The sequence below is a fragment of the Trachemys scripta genome, chromosome 2 (assembly GCF_013100865.1).
Source record: "Trachemys scripta elegans isolate TJP31775 chromosome 2, CAS_Tse_1.0, whole genome shotgun sequence".
In the NCBI taxonomy this organism is placed as follows: Eukaryota; Metazoa; Chordata; order Testudines; family Emydidae; genus Trachemys; species Trachemys scripta.
Window position 1 is genome coordinate 161485533 of NC_048299.1, and position 26862 is coordinate 161512394.

The 26862-nt window shown below is 41.8% G+C and overlaps 1 protein-coding gene across 2 annotated transcripts in view; it reads left to right on the top strand.

The window, feature by feature from the left end:
• CDH20 (cadherin 20) overlaps positions 1–26862 on the top strand; it is a 164153-nt gene that overhangs the window by 92850 nt on the left and 44441 nt on the right. Inside the window, exons 2-3 of one of the 2 annotated variants that reach the window (XM_034762072.1) lie at positions 17456–17837; positions 26382–26676. In XM_034762072.1, the coding sequence (XP_034617963.1) occupies positions 17589–17837; positions 26382–26676 (544 nt within the window). In that variant the 5' untranslated portion in view covers positions 17456–17588. Of the gene's footprint in view, positions 1–16089; positions 17838–26381; positions 26677–26862 lie in introns of those variants that run through there. The other variant, XM_034762073.1, reaches the window with a different exon arrangement.

Sequence of the window (26862 nt, forward strand, 5' to 3'; positions counted from 1 at the left end):
TTTTCTAATTCATAATGCTTTCTTTTTTTAGCTTAATTCAGTGCTTCTGCTGTGTAGCAAAATGTTTATAAACTATCACTACACTGAGATTCATGATGTGTGTGGATTTTCATTAAAGGAAAACTCCACTGTTTTTTAACAAAGGCTGTAGAGTTCGTTAAATGTGTGTTAAAAATATTCAAAAATTATACATGCCAACTAAGGATTATCACTGGAGGTTCCTAGTTTTCTCTTGCAGGGAATAGCTCTTACCCTGTATCCTGGCCACTTCCATCTGGCAGGACAAAGAGCCTTACCGGCCCCTGTCCTGTGCACCTGCTCAGTTTTGGCCACCTCTTCAGTTTCACAACAGGTCACACTCCACACATAAAACAGTGGCTGGCTGTGTCAGAGAGGAGCTTTGAGGCCTGATAAGCTCCTGGCTGTGGAGTCTTGATTATGGGCACTAGATCAAAGTGATTCTTGGAGTGGAAGGATTTTCACTGTGATTTTTACTAAAGAGCATAGTTATTCAGAGTCTCCACCCACTTTTGCCCCTGCAGTAACAAACCCATAGCCCTTTAAAGTCTGGGGAGAACCTCAGAACAGTTTGTACAGTCGTGGGGGTGATGCAGATTGGGCTTCCACTGGTGGCTCTATGACTCTCGCAAGCTCCTTCTGAACCAGCTGAACATTCAACACAGTCTCTTTCCAAATGTCTGGAGCAGCTCACTAGTGCAAGAGGCAGTTTGGTGCAATGGGCTAAGCACAGGAAAAAAGTAAGGGACACCTATATTCTAGTCCCAATCTTCAGTCTGATGGCCTTGGTCCCTTTATGCTTGGGTCTCCATCTATGGAATGGAGCACTCTCCCTTCTCTAGTATAGCAAGCCACCACTGTTCTTATTTAAATCCCCTTTAAAAACACACCTTTTCAGTGATGCTTACAATAATTGAGTCAATCATATTCACCATCTTTATCTTCAATATTTACCCATAAACCAGCAGCAACCCTCTTTAATCATTTAAAATGTAATCATTTCTGAGGTTCATCACTTATTCATACATATACAATGCCTACTGTATTCATCCTTCTGCCTTATATGCAACTGAGGTAACTGCACTGAGCAAGTACCAAGCATAGATAAAGCCATGCTTTGTACTGATTGAATTCATCCCCCTTTCAAGTCAACGTTGGGGTTTGCACTGATATATATTAACCAGTTGCTAGCCATCAGTGGCTGAATTCCTAGTATATACAAGGCCCGAGACATTAGAAGGCTATGAAGTGTCTCAGGTCTGTCATGAGCATAATAATAATTTACATGTAGATAGCATATGTCATCCTGACAGACTATTAACAAAAAATAGACCTATTCAAATGCAGCCATCTTTCAAATGGAAGGCAGCAACCAACTGGGTCACACCAAACTGCACAACAGTTTTCACCAAGAATACAGTAGCAAACTCCTATTCCAAGCACACAGATCCAAGGGTTCTGAAGTCTCTTCTGAAAGACCCACATATAATAAACTGCATGAATTCAATTTTCCCAAAAGTGATGGGGGCCCAAGTCAACCTCGATATTATTTATTACTATAAATAGCAAAGACTGCTGGGCCTTAAAGAAATCCAGATGGATGAACTTGAAAATAAGTCAGCTATAGGAATATTGCATGTTGTGGGTGGTTTGTGAAGGTGGGAATGGAGTCCCAACACCAAATTATGAAAGACAATAAGAATGGAAAATGGCATCCTCTTTTTGAAGTGTATTATTGGTATATGTCATATTCAGGGGGGCCAATTAGATTGTACCACACACACTTCCTGTGGAGATTGTAACAATTGGGTCTGAGGAACAAAATCTAGAGGTTGATGCGAAAATCATCTGAGATTGTTTTTTTCAAGGTTTAGGAATGTTACTTTTGCTGTATTAGAACAGTTCTGGGACGAATGAGGTCAGTATGTCTTTATTCCTTGTTGTTTTATTCTTTTAGCCTGAAAGATTGCTGTGAAGGCCATGCACTCATATTTTGTATTCTGAGAGGCACTTTGAAGCTTGGAGATAAGAATGAGGTAGATAGTTATACATACTGTAAGACTCTATTTCTTGCGCTGGTTTGATTTCATAGACAGCAGCCTGAAGTTGGCTCAAAAGGTTCTTCATCTTGTTGGTTAATAGTATTTCTTCATGCTTGGTTTTGGAGTCAAGGCAATCAGCAAGGTCAGGGCCAGATAATATAGATGTCAGTGTTGGCCTGCAATATAAATGTCAGATCCAAGAAAGTTTAAATTAGGATGAGGGTTTCCAAATCTTGCAGTACTGATAGCCACATGGGCAGCTACCCTGTAGCTTGGTGGCCATACTTGTCCTACTTTATAAGTGGGCATGTTTTAATAAAAACAAAATTAATGCATGCACATGACTGTATGTTTAATAAATGTATCTTGCTAGATGGCTAGAAAATGCTTGTTGTTTGTAACAAAAATCTGCTGGTGATCATCTTTGTCTTCACCCTGCAGCTGTTCAGAGCTGGTGGCTTTGGGTCAATTTTTAGGATATTACATTTATCCTTGTGCTGGATTTTTGACATACTGGGATTAGGAGCATACAATGTATTTTATAAAACCCACCTTTTAGGATTAACATGTGTTTTTCAAATCCATATGTTCTCACGCTCACCTGGAGTTTTGAGTTTGTGTCATATGCGCACCAAAATGCCACTGGGAATATCAAGCTAACTGGCAAAACTTAATGGTTTTGTAATGAAACTAGAAAGTTTTCTCACCTCCAACAGACCCCCGTCCCCCCTTCTTTCTGACCTCCTCTGAACACCTTCAATCCAATCTTCTCATATTTTTGCTGGCAGCCAGACAGCCTGCTCTCCATATCTATTGTTTGCAGATAAGCTGACAGGTATAGCCTCCAATCTCTGTGGCACTTTCTGGGGAACAGGCAGCCTGCTCACCCCTCCATTCGGCAGCAGTGGGACAAGAAAGACTCCTTCTCTCACTGTTGGGTGGAGCTTTACCACATTCTGGACCTGAAGCACCCAGAATGCAATTCCTGATAAATAGGGGGAATGCTTCAGTTACCTTAGTTACCATGCAGTGTAGGCTGGGACATCTCAAATTCAAGGCACTATCCATTTGTGGAACTGGAGCTGTTTTTAAATACACTGCTGCTGAATGAAGGAGCAGGCAAGTCACCTGCTCAAAACCCAGCAGACAGGGCCGGCTCCAGGCACCAGCCGAGCAAGCTTGTGCTTGGGGTGGCAGATTGTACGAGGCAGCATTCGGCACAATCCTAGGGTGGCACAGACACTTTTTTTGTTGTTGTTGTTCCGCTCCGCCCACCCTGTAGGGGGCGGCGGTGCAGAGGAGGGGAGCGCCCTGCAGCAAGCCCGGCAGGGCAGCCTGCGTCCTTCCCTCCCAGCCGACCGTGGCGCGGAGCCCTCCTGGCAGGCGGCTCGGCGGTTGGGGCCACTGACAGCGCCCCACTGAAGCCCTGGCCACCTCCTTCCCTCTCTCCCCCCGCTCTCCCTGCTAGCCAGGGCACCAGCGCAGGGAGTCCCCCTGCACCCTGGCTCCGGCCGCGCTGCAAGTTTTTTTTTGCTTGGGGCAACAAAAAAGCCAGAGCCAGCCCTGCCAGCAAATGTTTGTGGATGTAGAAAACAGGTTATAATTGATCTCACAGCAAATGAAGGAGCTGGCCAGCTGACTGAGCCCCCAATACATTAAGAGGGGAAGGGAAGCAGGGAGAACACAGGCTGCTAGATTTCTCCCTACACAGAAGAGTGCAGCATACAAAAGGTCCTGGGTCAGCTGAAGGAAGAGAGTGCAGGGGGTCATGCTGAGGGGAGAAGGGATGCTTGAGTGGGTCCTCTTCAGAGTTTACACAGACCTCTAGTCTAGATTTATAAAGCTCTAGATCAGGTTCACAAAACATCTCTTGTGGTGGCTTGAAAATCTGGGCAAGAGGTTTGTGGGAACCCATCATGAAACCTGGATTCACCTAATTTTCAAATTGATGCTGAAGTCTTGCACTGCCTTAATTATAGCGGCATTGTTTTATTTATATTTATGGGGTTTTCAAATATACTCAGCATTGGTCTAACTCTGCTCCCATTGGTGTTGACTTTAGAGGAAGCATTTCGGCCAGCACTGAGCATTTTTGAAGAGCCCATCTTTATTTATTATAGCATGTCATTGTCAATTACCTCTCATTTAGTGAAAACTTTGGAGTAGATCCTCAGCTGGTGTAAGTCATTGGCACACCTCCATTTAGAAATGTTTACCTTGTGATTGTTTGTAAATTTCGTTCTTGGTATGTTTATGGTCCTGTAAGCATTCTACTGGGATTTATATGATGGGACTCCCTCTGTCATTCTGCAGGAGTTCTTCATTCTGCAGGCATTCCATAGTTTTGAAGGACTTCAAATCTTGAGTAAAATGAGTTCCCTGATGTGTCCCAAGAGAGATGGTTGACTGGTCTGTGGATGTAACTTTGTGACATTGCTCCGTATTCTGAGTTAATGCTTACGCACCATATGGTGCATTGTCAAGTTTCATTGTATTTATCCAGATCTTAATAAAAAGAAAAAAAGGGGGAAGGGGGAGAAAAAGAAAAGCACATTTTCAGACCCAGTCTATTTCCCAAACTAACAAATGTCTGGGGAATTTGTTTTTAATGTAAACTCGCACAATATGTAGCAATAATCCCCAACAGTAGCATTAGGCTAGAACAGGGATCAGCGCAAGCAACTCTGAAAACACCCCAGCTTCCTTTTATTAATGATGAGCATGGGGTGCAGCCATTTATTCCCTTGTTCAGTAGGAGCTTCTGTGGTGCTAGTACATAAGTATTACAAGACAGCATTATGAACAACTAAGGGAACAGAAAGACTGGAAAGTAAGATGGGAAAGAATAAAAAAGTAATCCATTTACTGGAGACAAGTAGTTACCCCTCACCCTGTGTTTTAAATATCACAAGAAATTCAAGGAACACAATAAACAGCTCACTTAGAGCACATTTTGCACTCAAGTTTAATTTCTTCCTACTGTGTTCATTACCAAGCTGTTTAGTTTCTTTAGGCAGGATGGTGGGGGGGGGGACCTTTAAAAAGAGTCATTACACATGGAAATCAATTTCCACTAATGTAGTCTTAATACAGGATAAGTACTACTGAAAACCATTTCTGCATGTATATGTAAAAAGATCAAGTGTGTGTGTGTCTATTTATTCCTATACAGAGAGAGAATATAAATGTATCCCTCTTCCCCCACCTTTTCTGTGTCGCTTGTCTTCTAAGGCCTCCATTCCGCAAATAAATTACCTTGGGTCAGCCCCTGTGCCCACTGAAGTCAGGAGGGCTCTGAACAGGTGCAGGGGTCAACCCACCCAGATCCAGCTGAAAGATCAGGCCTGCAAAGACTTATACGTGTGATTAATTTTATGCATGTGAGTAGTCCCATTGCCTTCGATAAGTTCACCCCCAATGCATTCAATGACCATACTCACATGCATAAAATTAAGAAGTGTGTAAATCTTTCCAGGATTTGGGCTTTAGATAATGAGCTCTTGGTGCACTGAATCTTCATATGTTCATGTTTGTAAAGTGCCTAACACACTGCACCTAGCCCTGACTGAGTACTCTGGGTGCCGATATCATCATTCTATAATACAAACCATATTTTTATTCTTTCTTGGGAAGTACCATTGTCTGCAGAAATAACATCAGAAGTGGTTCATTTATAAGACCTGTGACAAGTTTGTTCCTACAGATATTTCTCTCCCTTTTTATCTTAGCCTGAAACAGATATTGAATAAGCAGTAGTTTAACTAAAGCATAAATGTAAATTTTAAAAAGATGGGAGTTTTACATCAGCTTCTACATAGCTAACACACATTAATTTTCAGTTGTAGAATGTGAGTTAAAGGAGTTATTTCAAACATGGTAGAGAATGCATAATTGTGCCCCTTTTGTATGGAATGACTAAAGAGTTGTAGACCACCAGTTGCACAGAGTTCAAAAAGGGCTTCACGGGTCCTAATGATGCCAAAAGCCATATTTGTAACTGTTTGATAAAAATAATCAAAAGACTTTCCCACAACGTGCCTGAGGCAGGAGTAGGAGAAGGAGGTAGCCTAGATAACTGAACTGGCAACCAGATATCCATCACAAAAACACAAGCAAAAAAGGAGTTCATGTCGAGCACTTTGGGTCAGAGATCTAAGCTGTTCTGATGTAACCAAGCTGTTACCATAGGGGAGTCAGGTGTGGGTAACAAATTGGGTTCTCAGACACACTTTTAAATTGCATCATTTAGTTCTTACTTGAAAAATAAAATACTCTCTGAGGTAGAGTTGCCACCTTTGAAATGCAAAGCAAAAGCTTCCCCTCCCACCCCCAAAAAGGCAAGCCCACCACAAACCCAACCCCCAGTTACATGGCAACTCCACAAACCCCACTTCAACAGCCACTTATGGTATCTAGATCAGTGGTCTCCAAACTTTTTTGATCGCGCACCCCTATCAGTAAAAAAAACTGTTGAGCATACACCCTCTGCTGCGACGGCTCTACCATTTTTGCCAAAGCAAGAAAAAAAAAAAACTGCTAGGACTCCCACCCAAACTGCCCAAGCAAAGAAAAAAGCACTCCTCCTGCCACGCACCCTCAAGGATCCTCTTGCGCACCCCACTTTGGAGACACTGATCTAGATAACACATACCGATATGATAGATAACATTGCACGTCTCCTCACTCTCGAGTGACTCAAACCCTCTCTCACATGCACGTGCAGTTCGCTTGTGTGTTGGTGGGCAGACAGCTACTGTATTTTCAAGAGTTTTGATCTGTTATCGCCTAAACTGCAGAAGTGGGAACACTGCAGCATCTTTAGCTGAATACAGAAACTTTTAACATTAGATATCCCAGTGTAGTGTGATGATAATGCCAGATTAAATTATTTTTCTGGCACCTGGCAAATCCATTTAAAAAAAAAAAAAGCCCACCAAGCCAGTCAAATACCGGACAGGTGGTAACCCTCCTCTGAGCCAAATCCTGCTCATGCAAACAGTCTCACTAGCTTTAATGAGGCTCTTCACACGAGTAAAGAAAGCAGGATTTCACCCTTTATTCAGTTTTTAATTTTTTTAAGTAGCAAAATCCTAACTAGTCCAGTGTCATTTTCTGTTATATACCCTATGTGGAAAGCAAAATAGCTATCATTTCCATCTTTTCAGATCTTTAAGCCTTTTGAAAACTCCTACATGAGTCCATAAAACAATTTGCATTAAGGGAAGGGAATATTAAGGACCTTACTACATGAGTCATTTCACTGATTTTACTCGAGCTACTCACATAGCAAGGTGCTACTCAGCATGAGACTGGATAGCATTGGATCCTAAAGTTGTGTTGTCAGTCACTGACACATCAGACATTTTAAAAAAAAAAAAAAACCTTAGGTACACGTGTGCTAGATTTCATACTGTTCTGGAGTCCTCCCTGTAACCTGACAAACAATATTATAGAAGTGCCTCTCTCAGCACCAGAATTAAGGAATTGGTTTTGCACTTCAAGCAGGGATTCTATCACTTTGCTACATATGAAGAATATAGTATATCCTCCCCAAAATTACACTTGCTTTTTGGGCACAAATAATTTTTTTGAAAATTTTTACAAGTAAATCCAATAATCTGTTTGAGTTAAAATTACTTTAGGGGATAAATTTCTTAAAAGATAATATTTTTAGTCCATATTTTTATCACAAATGATCTTAGTAATGGAATAGTACAAACTTTGCATATAGTTAAACTCATTAAAATCTAGTGAGTAGGCTACATTGAAATTTGTTTTATTTAAGGATTAGTGATCATCACTGTTGGGGAAATAGAACAGGGGGGCCTTCTTTTTAATAGCCAGAGCTTTGAATCTGAAGGCCCCGAAATAAACCCTCCAACAGAGATCTGTTATGCTGACTGCCTTTACCCAGAGTAGTACAGGCCTTAGCCTGAGCAAGACTGAGCAACACGGTTCTCTGCCAAACTCGGTCAAGGGTAATGACCAGAGGAGAGGGGGAAAGAAAAACACAGAACATTGCTAAAGGCTACAGCAAGAAACTGCTTTAGCAACATAATAACCGCAAGTTTATGAAACTGCTCGAAAAATAGAATATCCGCTTACATTAAGAAATTGCTTTTGCAAAGAGTTAATCATTCTTGCAGTTGCAGCTATCTGCAAATTAAGCAATCATAGATCTTCTTTTAGCGTCCCACGATAACCCCTCCCCCCTTAACCCTTTACCGAAAAACCCCGGAAAATAATGTGTGCCTTGCCGAGAAATGTACCCAAACTGGTGCCAAGTACCACCCCTGGGGAAAACCGCCAAGCACCCCTCTACCCAAATAAACACCCACTTCTTGGAAAATAATGAAGGTACCGGGAGGGGGGGGACTGACCCCAACCCCAGTTTCTTAACTCATGACGTATTGTTTGTACTTTGCTTGCGGTTTAATGAAATAAAAACCCGCCTGCGAGCGGCCCTCGGGGTGTCAGTTTTCGAACTGCACCCCAAACGCGTTTGGTACGTATTGCAATAAAGGCCTCAGGCTCTGAGTCTGTGAACTAAAATCAGTGCGTGGGTGATTCTTTCCACTACATCACTTACCATTTTTCTTCATAGCTGAAAATTTCTCCTTCAGTAGAGGCTGAAAGGTAATTTTTCTTCAGAGAATTCTAAGAAATTCCCTCTTTAAAAATGCCTGCCATCTCCCATTGTTCTCAATGGGATTGGAGCTACAGCTGCCCTTCATAAAGGTGCCGTGTTTCAAAATGGCTACTGCCTCCCATTGTTCCCAGGAGGAGTGAAGTCAAACTACCCTCAGCTAAGATGGTGATGACAGCATAGAGAGCTACTGATTCAGTGGTAGGTGCTTTGAGGAAAAAGAATGGGGGGAGAGGGGGCGGAAAAACCTGTGTCTTTAAAAATCAGTTTAATTTAATCTGGAACTACAAACATGTATGTACTAATCATAATTATAGGTTTATTCTCTGGCATCACTACAGGGCAGAGTTAACGTCATTTGGGTACCTTACCGTGCATTTCTGTACCCTAACATGTTTAGATTTCTTTTAAGTAATTCATAATTATCCCCAAAATGAAGCATTAAAAATAGAAGAAATTCAAACATCTCTATAATGTTACTTGTGCAGAACCCTGCCTCACTCACTGCGCATCTTCACCAAATTCACTAAGAACTTGATCCAAACTCCAGTTAATTCAATGGAAAGGATACCCTATATGTAGCACTATGTAAATAGTTAGTTATGTGATTGTTAATTAATTACTTAAAAATACTAAAAAAATAAAAAACAAATATGCTGCACAGGCAATAAATATAATTTCCAAAGACATATCATCATATAATTCATAATACAAAACTAGAAGACTCAAAAGCACCTCTTCTCAGTGGTGCGTATTTTGTTGCCAAATTTCAACATTCGAATAAAGCCATTTTATGCTAGCTCTGGTATTAAAAAAAGAAGTAGAAAGAAAGTTGTTGGCCAAATATATTCTTTCTTATGGTTCCTTTAACCTTAAAACCTGATCACAATGAGACAGAGTCAATGGGGTGCCATATACCCTAATGGTGTTACATAATAGCTGAACTGTTCTTGCTTAAATGAAATAATAATTAATAATAATTCATGCAGACACTAAGAGTGGAAAATTTCAGCCAAATTTGCAAAGTTTGGGAAAGTTGCAAGCTATTGAAAAGCCTGGGGTTAGAATGGGAAAGCTTACACAACTGAATGCTCTAGTCTCTCCACAGTGGGATGGCATAACATTTAGAAACGCATTCCAGTTAGTCAAGACATTAATTTACATACATTCTGCCTAATGGCAAAATTTCTGATGATGGTATTACTATTATGAAAGGGATTTTGACTGTATCATAAATGTTCTCTGTGATATGGCTGTTGGGAACCATAGAAAATGCATGTTCTGTGGAGATGCACATTTTCAAAAGGAGTTTCTAATGGAAATTGAAGGCAAAGCCCGATGATGTTCGAGTGAAAAGCAGTATTAGTACAGAAAGCATGGCAGCATGAATTTCACTGCTTTCCCCCTTTCATTTTCCTGTCGCTTTCTGCTGGTACACATATAGACAGATATAGGGGAAGGATTACTGTGATCAGATTCCCTGCACTAATCCCCCATAGCTGCTTCAGGTATATGACATTATGTAACTGTGCCCTGGTACTACTTTGGCTGATTGCAAACAACCCTTGCCAGGTGTACTTAGTACTAGGAGGAAACTGGCTGTATTGGATTTGGATGGTTAGATGTTTTCTGAGATCACCTACAAACAAAATTCTAATTATAATGGGAATCTATCCAGTATGTCACGCAATAATGTATGATTTGTTTTCTTTATAGCTATAAACATACCTGATTTGTGCTGATGTGCAGTAAATGGGATCACAGACAAGCAGAAACTTTGATGACTCATACTCCAGGTTCCCTGCTCATTATGGGTAGTAGATGAGTTCTTATGAACACTGGGGCAGGGCTGTGCAATGTACCCAAAATATAATTATGAAACAACCATTTCCTTTTGTAGAGAATCCCCCACTGGATCTTAAAATCTTCAAAGGGACTTTCTCTTTCAATGAGCCTTATCAATCTCAACTCTCACAAAACCTTTAGATTAAATAGTGTTGTGCTATCTGTGCCCAACTAAGGTCCCAGGAGTCAGACAGATGTACCCCATACACATAAAATGAAATAGACTGCAGCCACCTGACTTCCCAAGCCACAGATGAGCACTGCATGTTGGGATCAGAGGTTCCCATGGGCCACAGCACCTTATTAGAAACTAGGCAACTGAAGCTCCATTGTAGAATTCTCTGGGCCATATATGCACTGCAAGCTGCACTTCAGCTGCCTCTTGCATAGAGTTCTCATCTTCTCTATATGATAGTAAGCATACACACACTATTTTGGCCCTTTTGGGGTATGGTGCCTAGAAGGGGCCTATTGTATTTGGACCCAGCACAGAAGGAGCAAGACACAGAGGGAGCTTATAGAAACACAGCTTGTCTGTTGTGCTTGCTTTATTTTTCTGACAGCAAAACTGAAACAAACATGAAAGTGAGGCTTTGCACTGGGGTGTGGGAAGTGTTCAAACATTTAAAAGGACAGGACATCATATTACATTCCTCCACACTATTTTTAAAAACTTTACAAAAGCACAGACATTGTCATTTATATGGCTAACACAAGACACTGTATAATCTAACTATAAATTGAGCGGTGGACTACCACAGACTCTTAAATTGCAAGGGATAGTTCTGACCTGGAATAGCAGCTCACTAACGACACAATTTATCAGTCCAGGTGCGCAACTGGTTTTCACACTCTCTTGGGATAATAGGGCGATGTGTGTTTGGGTGGGGGGAGGGTGGCAGTGTCCTGAACAGGAACAGTCTGTGGTAAGGAATCAACTAGATCTAGTATGGAATCAACTGGATCTGATATCAAAGTTTCTCCCAACAAGTCATCGAAATTAGGAGTTGTCATGGAAAGAGGTTCGATCAGAGGAACAGAGTCCTATTGGAACGTCCCTGGACTTCAGTACTAGTTGAGGCTGCAACAGGTACATATTTCATTTACATAAAATACCATCAGATGTTTTGTTTGAGGTAAAACTAAGTCCCTTGCATTTTACAAGTTCTCCAAGTACCCCTTTCACTCCAGAACTGTAGTTAGGAGTCCACACTAAGTTTCTGACTTGAAAAGAATGATGCCAAGTCTCACATCATCATTCGGTTTGCATAGCTTGAGATTTGACTACATGAGAGGCAACATCAGGACATAACAGATCCCTACAGGTACGCAAAGATCACTTCAAGAAAAATGTTGAAGGTGACTCCTGGGTAGTAGCATGTCTTATGTTCCTGTAAACAAGCAAGAAATTGTCTAATTTCTGCTGATGACTCAAAGTAGATGTGTTAGCTCTTAAGCATACCTTAAGTGTTAGTACAAAGCATTCCACTAGTCTGTTTGTAGCAGGGTGTTATGGAGCAGAGCATATGTGCTGAATTTCATTTGAAGCTAGGTGCTTCTGAAATTCTTTAGAACAGAAATGAAGTCCATTGTCCTTCATCAACTAATGATAAACCAAATTGCCTAAATAAGGTGCGAAGATGTCCAATCGTCTTGGTAGCTGTAGCAGATGTTATTCTGAAAACTTCTGGCCATTTCAATTGGGCATTGACTACAACCAAAATCATATAACCTTCTAAAGGTCTGGCAAAGTCCACATGAATACCTGTGCAAGGAGTCTGCAGCCACAACCAAGGATGTAGACCAGCTGGGCCAAGATCATGCTGAATTTCCTGACACATAGTCCTCTCAATATCTTTGTGGATCCCCAGCCACCACACACGACTCCAGGCTTTGGCCTTCATATGTACAATACTTCACCTTCGTGAAGAGCTTCCAAAACTTGAGATTGAACTGATTTCAGAATGATCACTCGCATTCGCCGTAAGATGCAACCATGATTCACAGATATTTCACGTTGATGTGACAAGAATTGTCTAAATTAGGGATTCATATGATCCAACACAGTAACGTGTAGTACCTCTCCCTTCACAAGAGAACACATATCATCCTTAGCAATTTCTTTGTTGATATCTGTGCTAGTGATGGGTAACCTATCCATTAAATTGAGAGAGAACACTTCATCTGAAGTTTCTTTGGTTTGAAGGAAGCTTGGACATGGCAGGCATGACAGCCCATCAGCGTTGCTGTGCTGAGTCCCTTTATGAAATGGAATAGCATAGGAATGAGCTGAAAATAGTAATGCCCATCATTGCATACAAGCAGCAACTAATGACAGAATTCCATGTTTCCATTCAAAAATAGAAAGTAATGGGTGATGACCTACAGTAAGGTATGGAACTTCCAAATTCTGATGATAATGCTGAAAGCTTTTTGCTCTATTTGTGCATAGCTGTTCTCAGGCTTAGTGAGTGTTCATGATGCAAAGGTAGTCGGTTTCTTCATACCATTAGGAAAAATGTAGGAAAGAACTGCATACACTCCATATGATGAGTCATTACAAGTCAATTGCAGTGGTAGCAAATAATCAAAGTGCATAAGAATTTTGACTGATGACAGCAGTTTCTTTGCTTATTTACCATAAATGAACACTCAGACTCATTAGTTCATTTCTATTTTTACTTTGCTTATAATAATTCAAGTAAAGGTGTCAATACTGGTGCCAGATTAAGCAGAAATTTACCATATTAGTTAAATAGTCTTCAGAATGAACAAAACTTTTGAAGATGATCCTCTTGATCCTTTTGTATAACAAGGATCGTGTTAAATGCTACTTGAACTACATTCAGTCCCTTCAGGATCTCATCTATCACTTTCTGGAACAGGGCAGGTACCAGTGTGATACGGAAAGACACCCTGTTGTAACAAAACAAGTCTTTTTGTGTGTTGATTGTGAGATATATGCAAGATTCCAGATCATCTCCATTTGCAGGTATGCATTGAGCAAATCCAATTTACTGAAACATTTTCATTCACTAAGAGTAACAAACAAATCTTCAGTATAAGCTAGTGGACTTTGGTCTGCCCATAAAACTGGGTTCAGAGTCACTTCGAAATCTCCACAAATTCAAACAGAGCCATCCTTCTTGATCACTGGTACAATGGGTATAGCCCACTCTTTGTATGTGAAACCAGTGACAAGACTTCGATATTCATTAAATGGTCCAAATCAACTTCTACCAGAGGCTTCAGAGCATAAGGCACAACTCTGGGCTTTCAATATTTTGGCTGGTTTCAGAGTAGCAGCCGTGTTAGTCTGTATCCGCAAAAAGAACAGGAGTACTTGTGGCACCTTAGAGACTAACAAAGTTATTAGAGCATAAGCTTTCGTGGACTACAGCCCACTTCTTCGGATGCATATAATATTTTGGCTGGCTGTCAGACTGAACAGTGAGCTTCACTGACATGTTGCTCATCTGTCCAAGATCTTTTTCAAAAACGTTGGAGTGTATGTCCAGTATTTTTCAAAGATTTTCAGGTGCTTTCGTGATTGCTTTGATCTTGGTCCAGTTCACCTTGAGCTTCTCAAGCCAAGATCTGCCAAATAATGGTAGATACTTCCCTTCAATCACATACAAAGATAACATAACTGATTATCCATCTAATTGAACTTTCAACTGGAGTACCCCTTTTGGGACCTCCTTTCCCCCAGTATAAGTCTTCAAAATTGTGGAGATGGACAAAGTCTGGTGATGATAGATGCAGAAATCAGTAGCTCCAGTATCAAGCTCCATTCTTATAGGAACTCCTTCAATCAAAGTTGTGACCCAGATGCCATCTCTGACTCCAGCTTCTGATAACACATGTAGTGTTAGATCTTGGTCAGTGTCAGTAGAACTCTTGGCTTTTTCCACGTTATCAATTCCCAACTTCCGTCCTTCTTAGGTTCATTCTTGGATGGATGATTACTCTGTGTTTCTGGTTGTTGAACTGTAATAAAAGTCACAATGATGTGCCCAGCAATCCTTCTAAGCATGCACAGTTTGTGCCAAATGGAAATTTCTTACATTCCCATGGTCCTCTGTGTTGCTCATTCACAAGTTGAACTTCTCGGTTCACACTAAATTCCAGAGAATCCTTCTCTGAGGTTTCCATTGCAACTGCTACGTTAACTGCCTTATTGAATATAAGTGCTAGTACAGTCAATAACTTCTTCTGAACCTGGTCATTGCATAATCCAGAAACCAACTGGTCACACAGGTCATCATTTAATGTTTTTGTCCAAATGACAATGCTCTGACAACTTCCTTAGAGCAGCAACGAACTGTGCGATCGACTCTCCACTTCTCTGATGTCACTGATGGAACCAATATCATTCTGCCATTGGGTAGGAGAAACTGTTCCTGCATTGCTGCAGTAATTGCAGCTTACATGGCAGTTCTGTGCACAGTAGGAGACAATAGATCGTGCAGCAGTCCATATACCTTCGGACCCATCACTGTCAATAAGGTTGAAACTCATCCATCAGAAATGGTGGTTTGCAGGTTACAAATTGCTCAAAACATTCATGATACATCACCCATTTTTGCAGTTTTTGTCGAATTCACCAACACATCCCACAAAAGTTGCCATTTCTCTGCTCTCCTGTTGGACTTTGCACCTCGTGAATGTCTTCTCTGCCACAGAAAAACTGTTACTGCACTATCTGTGCTTGACCTGCCTCTTCTGGATCCATGTCAACTACAGATTTTTTTCTTTGCCTGTACTTGGTTTCTCTCTGCTGGCTATAGACCCTCAGCACAGGCTAAGCTGTTTGTCCATTTGTCTACCTGCACCAGGTCAACCAAGAAGGCTGCTTGATTTCCACTCGCTGCTTTGTTTTCAGATGCTCCAGGCAGCAGCCTATTCCTTTGTTCTATGTTTAATTGCCTATTTCCCCCCCTCTCTAGCTGTCTGGTTCATATTGTCTCAGCAGCAAAAGCAGCAGTCTATCACCTTGTGCCTCTAGGTGAACTTTTCCCCCTTTTTACAGTATTATTTGCTTACTTTCTCTTGTTGTTCAGGCAATGGGAGCACTGGACATTCATGGGATAGAAATCTTCCATTGCCAAATATTATATTCAGACCCGGCAGAGAAGGAAATAGACACAGAGGGAACTGATAGAAACACAGCTGTCTGCTGTTCTCACTTTATGCTTCTGGCAGCAAAACTGAAACTAACATGAAAGTGAGGCTTTGCACTAGGGTTGGGGGAAATGCTCAAACATTTAAAGGGGCAGAACAATCCTCAGCCCAATTCTGACTTGAGTTACACAGGTGCAACTTCCTTTGACTTTACAGTGAGTTGGATTCATTTAATTGGGGACAGAGTTTGGACCTAAGGGATTTATCATGCCAACATCAGTAACTGCCCTCCCTCTACAATTTATAAAGGCCCGTCTATTCTGTAAATCATTATGGCTACAATGTATTTATACCATTGAATATTTGTTGTATTTTATGCCTTGTTTGTTGTACCTGTTATGCTTTAGACTGTAAGCTCCTCAGGGCATGGACTTATTTGTTTGCCAGACTTCACATAATGTACAACAACATGTACATCAGTTGCACTATATAAGGATACTTTTTCTATTATACCCCCTTAAAAGCCATGGTTATATTACAACATTCCATTCTTGTAACTTCTTCATGTTGAAAATATCACATTATATTACTTTCCACTTAAAGAATTTTCTATGCAGCTGTGCAAAATAATTTTTAATCCTTTGAAGGGTTTCAATTAAGGGAATTTGACAGATATCTCCTGCCAGTTTTTATTTCCTCAGGATGAAACAATTAAATAGGCCTCAATGCCATAAATTTATAACATTCATGAAATTAAGTGTGAGTTAAGTGTCACAACTAAAAAAACACTTGCTAAGGAGTTCATTTGTTCTCAGAGGGAGAAAAAGTAGAGTTCCCCAAAAGAACAGCAGAAATGGACCCACAGGATGTGTTGAGTATTTTGACAGAGTAACTCAAGTGCAAAGTCACCTAATTTAACCCAGAAAAACAGTAAAAGAAAAGATTGCAACAGTCAACGGCCTGGAGTGAGGTCACCAGCTAATCTGACTTCATGACAACAAAAGATCCTAGACTGATGAGAAAGTGTCCTCTGATGGAAGTCGGCATTCCTCTGCCTAAAATGAGCCTTTTAGGCTTAAGAAGGAAAAAATTGTTAGCTTGCCTCGCTTAGACATATCCCACAATAGCATGTGACCATCAGCATTCTGAAACCTTTTGTGGATTATATAATGATTAACTGACCATTCACATTCTAGAAATGTCACATTAGCAGCAGCAATCAGCTCCTCAGAGAGAAGGCAACAGAGTGTGAAACCTGAATTCAAGCAACAGGGGTTTGAAAGAATTACAAATAATTAGAAAATCAGAAATAATTTGCAGTTGCTAGAAATGAAATTCAAGGTTTGTAATATAGCCATCATATTTAAGATGGTTTCTAGACAGAAAAAGAAAGTCAACTGGCACAGAGGTATTAGTTATCTATCATAATTTCCACCTTTTAAATGTTTTCATGGGGCTTCTGGTCATAAATATTTCTAAAGTGCAACCTGCTAACTCAAGCCAATCAATAATATACTGGAACCCTGCAGGTACTTAAGTTAGCAAAGCAGAGAACTCTTTCTTACTAACTATATCCCACTGGTGATTGCATCTGAGTGTGCAGTGCTACAACTAATAAATTAACAAGTCTTCCTTGTCTAGGACATGCATACGCTGGTATCAGAGTTTTATGTGGAGGATTGAATGTTTTACAACACAGTTGTCTTTTGTGAAAAAAGATGCTCCCTCTACGCTGACAAAAACATGAACTTCTTACTGTAGATTTTCCTTAACTTTACAGGAGACCATCATTCTTAAAGCTGTCCACTCCAGTCAAAGTCTCTCTTGGAAGTTTCAAAGGCCTACCTTTTTCTTCCAGAAAAACCCAAGCTGTGATGTTTTGACTTTAAAAAAAACCAAAACTCAGTAAACAGATGTGGACTTCAGATAGAATGAGCAATGCAAAGAACTGGCTTGGACTTGGTGTGTCCTTATATTTTTGGGGACTGATGGACCTTACTACACTTGCACTGTCTGGGAGTGCCAGGCCACTCACCAAAAGCCAGGAAGATAACCTGTCGGACAAGCTGCTACTGCATCAGCGAATGAAGAGGAGCTGGGTATGGAACCAGTTTTTTGTTCTTGAAGAATACACTGGAACCGACCCTCTGTATGTTGGCAAGGTAAGAACCATGAAATCGGAGGGAGAGGGGATATCAAACACAGAGAGAGAGAGTGTGTAAGTAAATGTGGCAAAACATGGGAAGTTTCCCCAAGTACCTATTCTTCCCTTCCTGTGGCAATGAATTCACCCGCAGCTAATTTACTTCAGCTCCTGAGTGCTTTTGACTGGTGTCACCTTGAACAGGGAAGAATGTCTGTTTTGAGAAGCTATCAATGTGTTTGCCTATTTCAGAAAGATACACTCTAACAATTGTCAGTTGTAATTGGGGTAGCCTTAGAAAATCTGCAACAGACTTTCAAGGGACCACTAAAGTGTCAAGGCAAAGCAAGGTTATATTGACATATGAGGATTAGGGAAGAAAGAGAGGGCTTATGATCATGCTTCTGTCTGTGATCAAATCTGGTGTTAAAGCTAAAATTTACAATTGAATAAGAATAACCAGTGGCTTGTGAAAAGCAAGACTTCAAATGATTTTCTGTTGACTTCTACAGTCTGAATCTCCTCTCATTTACACCAGCTTTACTACAGTGTAATTCTATTGATTTAAATGCAGCCAATGCCTGATCTATACCAGTGTGAGAGCAGGTCCTTAAATTCAAAGACATGGGGCCTGATTCTCCATTAGTCTGCACCTTGTGTAGACTATTCTACCAGTACAAAGCCAGGGCAAAGCAGATGTAAAATGCTATCAAATCCAGTGGTGCAAGACGCAACACAAGATACAGGGTAATAGTGAATCAAGCCCATGTTTTCAGTCACAATTTACCTTTTGTCACACACTATAACCCACCCTCTCTGCTCCATTTTACCACTGCTTATCGAGACTGATGCGGATGAAATAATTTTGACCCTGCTGTTTTAGAAGTTTCAGCAACTAGCTTTGCTTCCAGCCTGTGTTGATTGCAGTAAGTTGTAATTATAGTTTGAACAATACAGTTATGGTTTCCACACCTCAGGATGATCAGATGCTGTGGTGAGGAGCACAATATAAATACAGATAAATATGATAGATTAATAGATGGGTAAGTAGATATGTAGAAAGATTACATTAGATTACATTATGGTTTTTACCCACATCATCAGGTTTTGACATGCTGTATTAGGACCTGGGGAAAGTCAGACATCTCTGATTCATTCTTTTCTTCTAAGTTTGCATCTTAGCAAACAAAATTTCAAAAGTCAGGGCCTGCTTTTGAATTAATTTATCGCTAGTAGTATAACTCCATAGGGTTCTCGGTTACATGGTGTAAAATCAAAATAATTCCACTGACTTCAGTGGAGTTCTTCCTGATTTGGTGTTCGTGTGACTAACACCAAAGCCAGTCCCATTGACTTCAGTGAAGTTACTCCTGATTGACACTGACGTAAATGAGCCGCCCTCGAGAGTCTCACCATCTTGGCGTCATCACACCACCAAACTTTTCTGTTCTTCGTCTCTATTTCTTTTGGAGTGAAAGGAGTTAAGATTTAATTCCCACATAAATCTTTGTTTAAGAATAAGGGACTGGTTTTTTTTTTCTCAGTCACACCAGTGTAACACTGAAGTTATTTCAAATCTGCACTGGGCACCTGGAGCAGAATCTGGGTTTAAATGAATATATAAAACTGGTTAATGTTTTTTGGGCCAGGTTGTGTAATTAACCACGTAAAAACTTAAATATAAAAAACTGTAGGCAAAATCCTCAGATTCCCACTCAGCACAGCTGAGGAAAGTGTGGCAAAGATGATTCTAAGCCACCTTTCTATCTGCCTTGATCCTAGGATCTGCCCTTGACACAATTCAGAACAGACACAGGGCTGCTCTAATTTATGCCATATACAATGGCCCTCTGTGCATCGTTCTGGTGGCCAGAGATTGCTGGAGTGCACGTTTTGTCAATGCTCCCTTCCTGATGGAAGGGGGAAGAGTGAATATCAAAAAGCCAGTTATATTGGTTTTACACCATGAAGTGTTCCCCTGTAACAGGGAAATCCCTTGCTGCTTCTTTAGAACAGCATTCTAGTCCCCTTCGTGCCACTGGAACAGCACCAAGGAGACTCAATCTACGTTGTGGATCTTGTCGGCTATGGAAAATGTGCCTCATAGTTAACTGAGAAATATAGGGAAAGTATCTTTTGGGCAAGAAAAAGGAAAAGATTCTCCAGGGCTTTAGTCAGCATAATGCTTGCTTTTTTCTGTGATGCCTGAAGTTGTCATTTAGAGGTTAGTTTCAAAGTGTTACATGGTGTTTTAGCTACATGACTCCCATTAAAGTTAAAAACTAGGTAGAGGTGAGTGGCCAATGTGATAAGTTAGGGAGACAAAAACTAATTTTCAGTGTCAGGCTTTTTCTGACTTCATCCAGTAACCTACAATGTTCCAGCGGTACAATGGTTCCAGGGGAGTTCAGGGCTCACTTCTTTGCACGTACCATTCCTCCCCACCCCTGTTTTCGAGGTTAACAGGCATTTGAGCCTGGCAGCTGAACAAATGTGCAAGGGAGTGGGGAGGCAACAGGACACCTCCCACTGTGCGCCGTTGTGCATCAACGCAGCACAGTTACACTCCCTCACAGCGCCCCTGCATACATTAGCTTCCCTAAAGGGATGGAAGGGGCAGGGGGAGGTAGGGCCATGTCCCAGTGAGTGGAGCAGGTTGGCTGCACAAGGGAGCACATGCTGCGCTCCTTGAGGCACAGTTCCTGCCCTGAAATACCTCCTGGGGTGATTTCTCACTGCCCCTTACACAAGCCTGTGTCTATCAGACATGAATAAGCTCCTCCACAGGTTTTACCATCCTCCCCAAAGAAGACTGCTCAGACTGACATGGTTAATGCTTTCTCAGGGGCCACCTGTTTCATCTCTCCAGTAGCTCATCTTTCCAAATAATCCAAATAAATTCCTCCCAGCTCCAAGCCTTCCACATGGCAGCATGATGCTGCAGCAGCCACAGCCCTGTGCCAACTTAAAACTGGATTTCCTTTCCAGGATAGTAACTGCTATACCGCACACACCTATTCGTAAAACTGCAGTGTCAGAGGATTTGGTTTGTCACTGCAGTGATATGAGCTTCCGTCTCTGCAATGATGAAACGTGTTAGATTTATAGTAGTATAGGCTGAAATGATAGAACCTTTACTTTCAAAATGCTAAATGCATTGCAGAAGAACTCAGTTTCTTCACCCTATCCCCCCAAACATACACAATTCACTTTTATGCTCGTCCTCTTCGCTCTGTCTGGAAACAATAGGATATGAGATGAGTAATGCTAACAGCAGTTTTACGGCATAACAGCTAGCCTGCTTGGGACACAGTACTCTTAACACACAACTGCAGAGTAGGAGACCCTCCATTATCCTAAATTTGTTATTAATTGACCAAATTTACACTCTTGATTTCAAATCGGATTGTGTACAGGGGATATAATTTAGCAGTGAACTTGTCTCAATGTTTTTTTCAAGTCTCTTGAACATTACAGTGCTGCTTCCTATATTTTATTTTATTTACTATTTAATGAACACTTCTTTATTAATGTACCAGACACATCTTTCTCTCTGCCATAGCCAGTCAAATGTGACATCTACCCAAGAGGTCATGCTAACACACAATACCAAACACCCTAAAAGAGTAGGAAGTGGCTAAGTAGTTCTGAATCAAAATTTACAAAAGTGTCGTCCTCCTGGAAAAGTCCCTCCCTCTGCTCCTGCAGCCCGCTTACCCCATCTTCCATAGAGCAGGGGGGACACACGACAGGGCTCAGGATGGAGGGAGTTTGCTGGCAGCAGCTGCATCTCAGCAAGCTGATCTAATTAACAAGGCAGTGTACTTAAGAGTAGGGTCAGTATTCTTAAAGGGGAAATGCGCATATCTCTCTCTCTCATACACAGTGTGTCTCTCTCTCTCTGTCTGCCATGCCGTCTCCCCTCCCTCCATTCCTGCTGCCTTGTTGAGTGTGAGAGTTAACCCTTGAGGGCTCAGCCAATTGCTAGTTCATCATTTAGCAGTAAGGCATTCCCTGGGAATTATCCCACCCTCTGACTCCTCCACCTCAACCAAGCTTCACAATCATCATCACTGTGTACCAGTATTAAATTGTTTGTTTAAAACTTATACTGTGTGTGTGTATATATTTGTCTGGTGAAAAAATTTCCCTGGAACCTAACCCCCTCATTTACATTAATTCTTATGGGGAAATTGGATTCGCTTAACATCATTTCGCTGTAAAGTCGCATTTTTTAGGAACAGAACTACAACGTTAAGTGAAAAGAACAGGAGTACTTGTGGCACCTTAGAGACTAACAAATTTATTAGAGCATAAGCTTTCATGGGCTACAGTCCACTTCTTCAGATGCATATATAAGCTTATGCTCTAATAAATTTTTTAGTCTCTAAGGTGCCACAAGTACTCCTGTTCTTTTTTGTGGATACAGACTAACACGGCTGCTACTCTGAAACGTTAAGTGAGGCGTTACTGTACTGGTAACAGTCATCTGAATTTGACTGTTTTGTTGATGCTGAATGTTGCTGGTTCTCCAGTTCTTTCCCCATTTAACTGATGCATCAGCTATGAAGCGCTAGTGTTCCAGTGAAATGTCAAGACTCCAAAGAACACTGTCCGATTCCATAGTAGCCGTAGCAGAGACCAGCAGCAAAGTGGTTAAATGAAATATCAGTTACCAAACAAGTTCACTGTCACCATCTGTACCTTTAGGTTTTTCAGCATGTAATAAAAAGAGGCTCTGGTTGTAACTTTTAAACCAGTGTGATTCAGAGTAAAGCCAACAGAAGTGGATTTTTTTTTAAGGGGTCAGGTGGTCTGTGGGGCGAAGGACCCGAAAATGTGCTTTAACACTTTTTAAAAGAAATAGAAAATGACATGTTTTAATACACATTTTTCACATTGTGATATGGATTTGATTATAAAATAAATGTACTGCCTCAACAATGTAATTTCAATGTCCTTTAAAGGAAACACTAGTGATTGGTAGACCTCTATTTAGCTAACCTATATATTCTAAGCAGTTTTGTGAAGGCACTCCAATTGCAGCTACAGCTTTCCTGAATCAATCTAGTTATGATCTAAATTAATACGAAATGTCCACTGAATTCTATGGGGGTAGGCTCAAGGTCTGCAGAGGTCACACGTGGTACTCTGACCGATAAGGGAGAAAAATAGCCTCCAAAAACTTATAGAATCATAGGGCCAGATCCACAGCTGAGTGCAAATTGACATACCTCAGTTGAAGCAATGGGGCCACAGTGACTTACAAAGATGAGGGTCTGGCCCATAGGAATTAGAGATAGGTAGTATAAGGTGACTTAGTCCATCCCCCAACAAATCTGAGGTTCTTCTATATTGAAATGAGAGGTTATGTTATAATGTATATTTGTAGAATTTTAAATGTCCCTGAGATGGGATTTCACCACTTTCCTCAGCAGAGTATTCCTTTGACTAATAAATCTCACCATCAGGACTTAGTTCCTGCTTTTCAACCTAAATTTCTTCTTTAGTAACTTCATCCTATTGCTCCTATTTATATCCATTTTATTATTCTAAACAATTCCCCTCCGCCCTTGATATTTGCTGGTGTTCAGTCCACTAGACCAATGCTGCTCCTGTTGGTCACAGTTCAGTGACACACTTACGTAGCCCTTCTCATCAAAATATTTATACTTGTGTAAAGTTAAGAAAGTGCTTAACTACTTTGTTGAAGCTGGGCTATTATGCCCACCATTGTTTATTCATCCACCAGTGTTGCAAATATATTAAAAAAAAAAAACAATCAAGCTTGACGAACAAAAGCTAGTCTTCATAAATCCATTCTGATTATTGTTCATGGTTCTATTATCTTCTAATGTGTTTCATTGATTTCATCAGGCCATAAGGCCCCAATCCAGCAAAGCATTTAAGAATGTGCTTAAATTGAAATTAAATGATTTGGTTGATCTTAATATTTGTTCTAATATTTCACTAGGGTGAGATGTTTAGCAGAATGGTAATGACTCGTGTACCTGGTTTTGAAGATAATTAGTACAACATTTACTTTTCTTCTGTATTTGGTTGTGTCTCCAGTTATCCAAAACTTCTCAGAACTGTTTACCAGTCATGCAGCAAATTCATTTGTTAATTCTATTTAAAACTCTGGGATGCGTTTAAAATCCACGGGCTATATACACAAATGTTCCAAACTGCTTGCCTTACCTGTTCTTTAATAATAGAAACGAGGTGGGTGACGCAATATCTTTTATTGGACCAACTTCTGCTGTGAAAGAGACAAGAAAAGCTCTGTGGAGCTCTAATGCTTGTCTCTTTAACCAACGGGAGATTTTGTCCAATAAAAGCTATTACCTCATACACCTTGTCTGTCTCATATCCTGGGACCAACATGGCTACAACGCTGCAAACAACTTTCATAATAGCTACTTTATACTACCTGACTTATTACCTATCTGTCCAGCTTTATTTTTCTTGTTAGAGACAATTTTTTAAAGAAGTTCTGCCTCACAGCAATTATTGGGTAGTAATTCACTCCATTCCACTCCTCATTCACTAGTTGACCGAGGGCTGGTCTAGCTAGCTGTGCAGTGACATCCCATGTGGACACTGATACAGCATACTGAAAAACCTGGAGTGCAGCTTGGCAAACTTTCAGTGTGCGGTAGAAGTGTCCACATGTGACGTTACTGCACGGCAAGTTGGTGCACTGTAGATTCACACCCTGGCTTGCTGGGTAGTAACTTGCTTTATAGAAAGCAACAGAGAGTCCTGTGGCACCTTTAATGCACGCATCTGACGAAGTGGGCATTCACCCACGAAAGCTTATGCTCCAATACATCTGTTAGTCTTAAAGGTACCACAGGACTCTGTTGCTTTTTACAGATCCAGACTAACACGGCTACCCCTCTGATACTGGCTTTATAGACAAGCCCTTACTGTATTTTCTCTCTAGTCCAGTACTTCTTTTGCCCATGGTGTATTTTATAAGAGACAGTCTCATTCCTTTTAATCCTCTTTAGAAAGTGTAAAGACATTCTGCACGTTTTTTGTCCTTATCTTTTCCCAAGCTTTAGCTCAGAGGTCCCCAAACTGTGGGGTGTGCCTCCCTAGGGGTGGCAGAGGAACATTCATGGGGTGCAGCGGAGCCCAGGTCAGCCTCCATGGGGGGCGGAGAGGGAGCACAACCCAGTCTTGCTCTGGTGCCAGCCCCAGCCTCAGCTCCCAGTCCCACGCCTGGCCTCCCCCCAGCAGCAGCTCTGCACCTGGCTCTGGCCCCAGACCCACCCATCCCTCAAAGGGACCCTGGCAGCTCCGGTCAGCACTGCCGACCGGGCTGTTAAAAGTCCGGTTGGTGGTGCTAAGTCAGGCTAGTCCCTATCTGTCCTGGCTGGCACCACGCTGTGCTCTGGAAGTGGCCAGAATGTCTGGTTCCTAAGCAGGGGGGCCACGGGGCTCCACGCACTGCCCCTCACCGAGCACTGGCCAAAGGGAGCTGTGGGGACAGTGCCTGCAGGCGAGAGCAGTGTATGGAGCCTCCAGGCCCCCCCACCTAGGACCCAGACCTGCTGGCTGCTTCCGGGGCACACGCAGTGCAGTGCCAGGACAGGCGGGCAGCCTGCCTTACCCCGCTGCACCGCTGACTGGGAGCTGCCTGAGTTAAGATTGTGTCCCACTTCCCTGCTCCAGCCCTGAGCCCCTCCCAAACTCAGAGCACCCTCCTGCACCCCAAACCCCTCATCTCTGGCCCCAGCCCAGAGCCCTCACCCCCTCCTACACTCCAGCTCTCTGCCTCAACCCATAGCCCCCTCCCGCACTCCAAATCCCTCGGCCCCACCCCCCCAGCCTGGAGCCTCCTCCTGAACCCCAAACCCCTCATCCCTGGCCCCAGACCAGAGCCCCCTACACACACCCCAAACCCCTGCCTCAACCCGCAGCCCCCTCCCACACTTTGAATCCCTTGGCCTCAGCCTGGAGCCCCCTTCTGCATCCCAACCCCCTGCCCCAGCCAAGTGAAAGTGAGTGAGGGTGAATGAGAGCGAGCCACCGAAGGAGGGGAAATGTAGGGGGAAGGGGGAGACTAGGGTGTTCGATTTTGTGCAACTAGAAATACCCTCAGCTGTGGCCCCAGCCTCAGCACCCTGACCCCCGTCCACTTCCCGGTCCAGCTCAGAGAGTGGGAGGCATGGACAGGGGTAGGGAGCCTGAAAAGCTTGGGGACCATTGCCTTCGCTGAGTATGGGCCTTATCTAAAGCCCATTGAAGTCAACAGAAAGACTCCCACAGACTTCTAAGAGCTTTGAATCAAACCTCAAGCGCATTCTTGTTTGGTTGCCTCCTTTTTCCACAGATTTGGGGTAGAAATGGGTAGAGGTTAACCTCAACTTTGCACTTCTGCTATATTAATTATTTGCATCCTTCCATATTAAACAACAACAAAAAAGTTTATAAAACCAGTAGATGAATTTCAATAGGGAGACTAAAATGTTCTGAAAATTCATTTTCATAGTGGTGTTCACCACATACACTCCATGCTTGTGTCCTGAGTAGATTGTGTTACTTTTTGCAGCTCCATTCCGATATGGACAGAGGAGATGGATCAATCAAGTACATTCTCTCAGGAGAAGGTGCTGGCATTGTATTTACAATTGATGATACCACTGGGGACATTCATGCCATTCAGAGATTGGACCGAGAGGAGAGATCCCAGTATACCCTGAGGGCTCAGGCTCTGGACAGACGGACAGGCAGGCCAATGGAACCAGAATCAGAGTTCATCATCAAAATCCAAGACATCAATGACAATGAACCCAAGTTCCTGGATGGACCTTATATAGCCTCAGTTCCAGAAATGTCACCAGTAGGTAAGGTGGCTTTAAGAACATAATTTTTATTATGAGCAAATTACAATTAATCACCAATACATAAATTACCCAAGTTTTTGGCCTCTACTTTGGGTCCTTTGTTCTGCAGCATGGGAAAAAGCTTCTCTAGAACATCTCTGGCTGCTGCAAGCAAGTGTACTTGGTCTACATCAGCAGTTGCTGGTC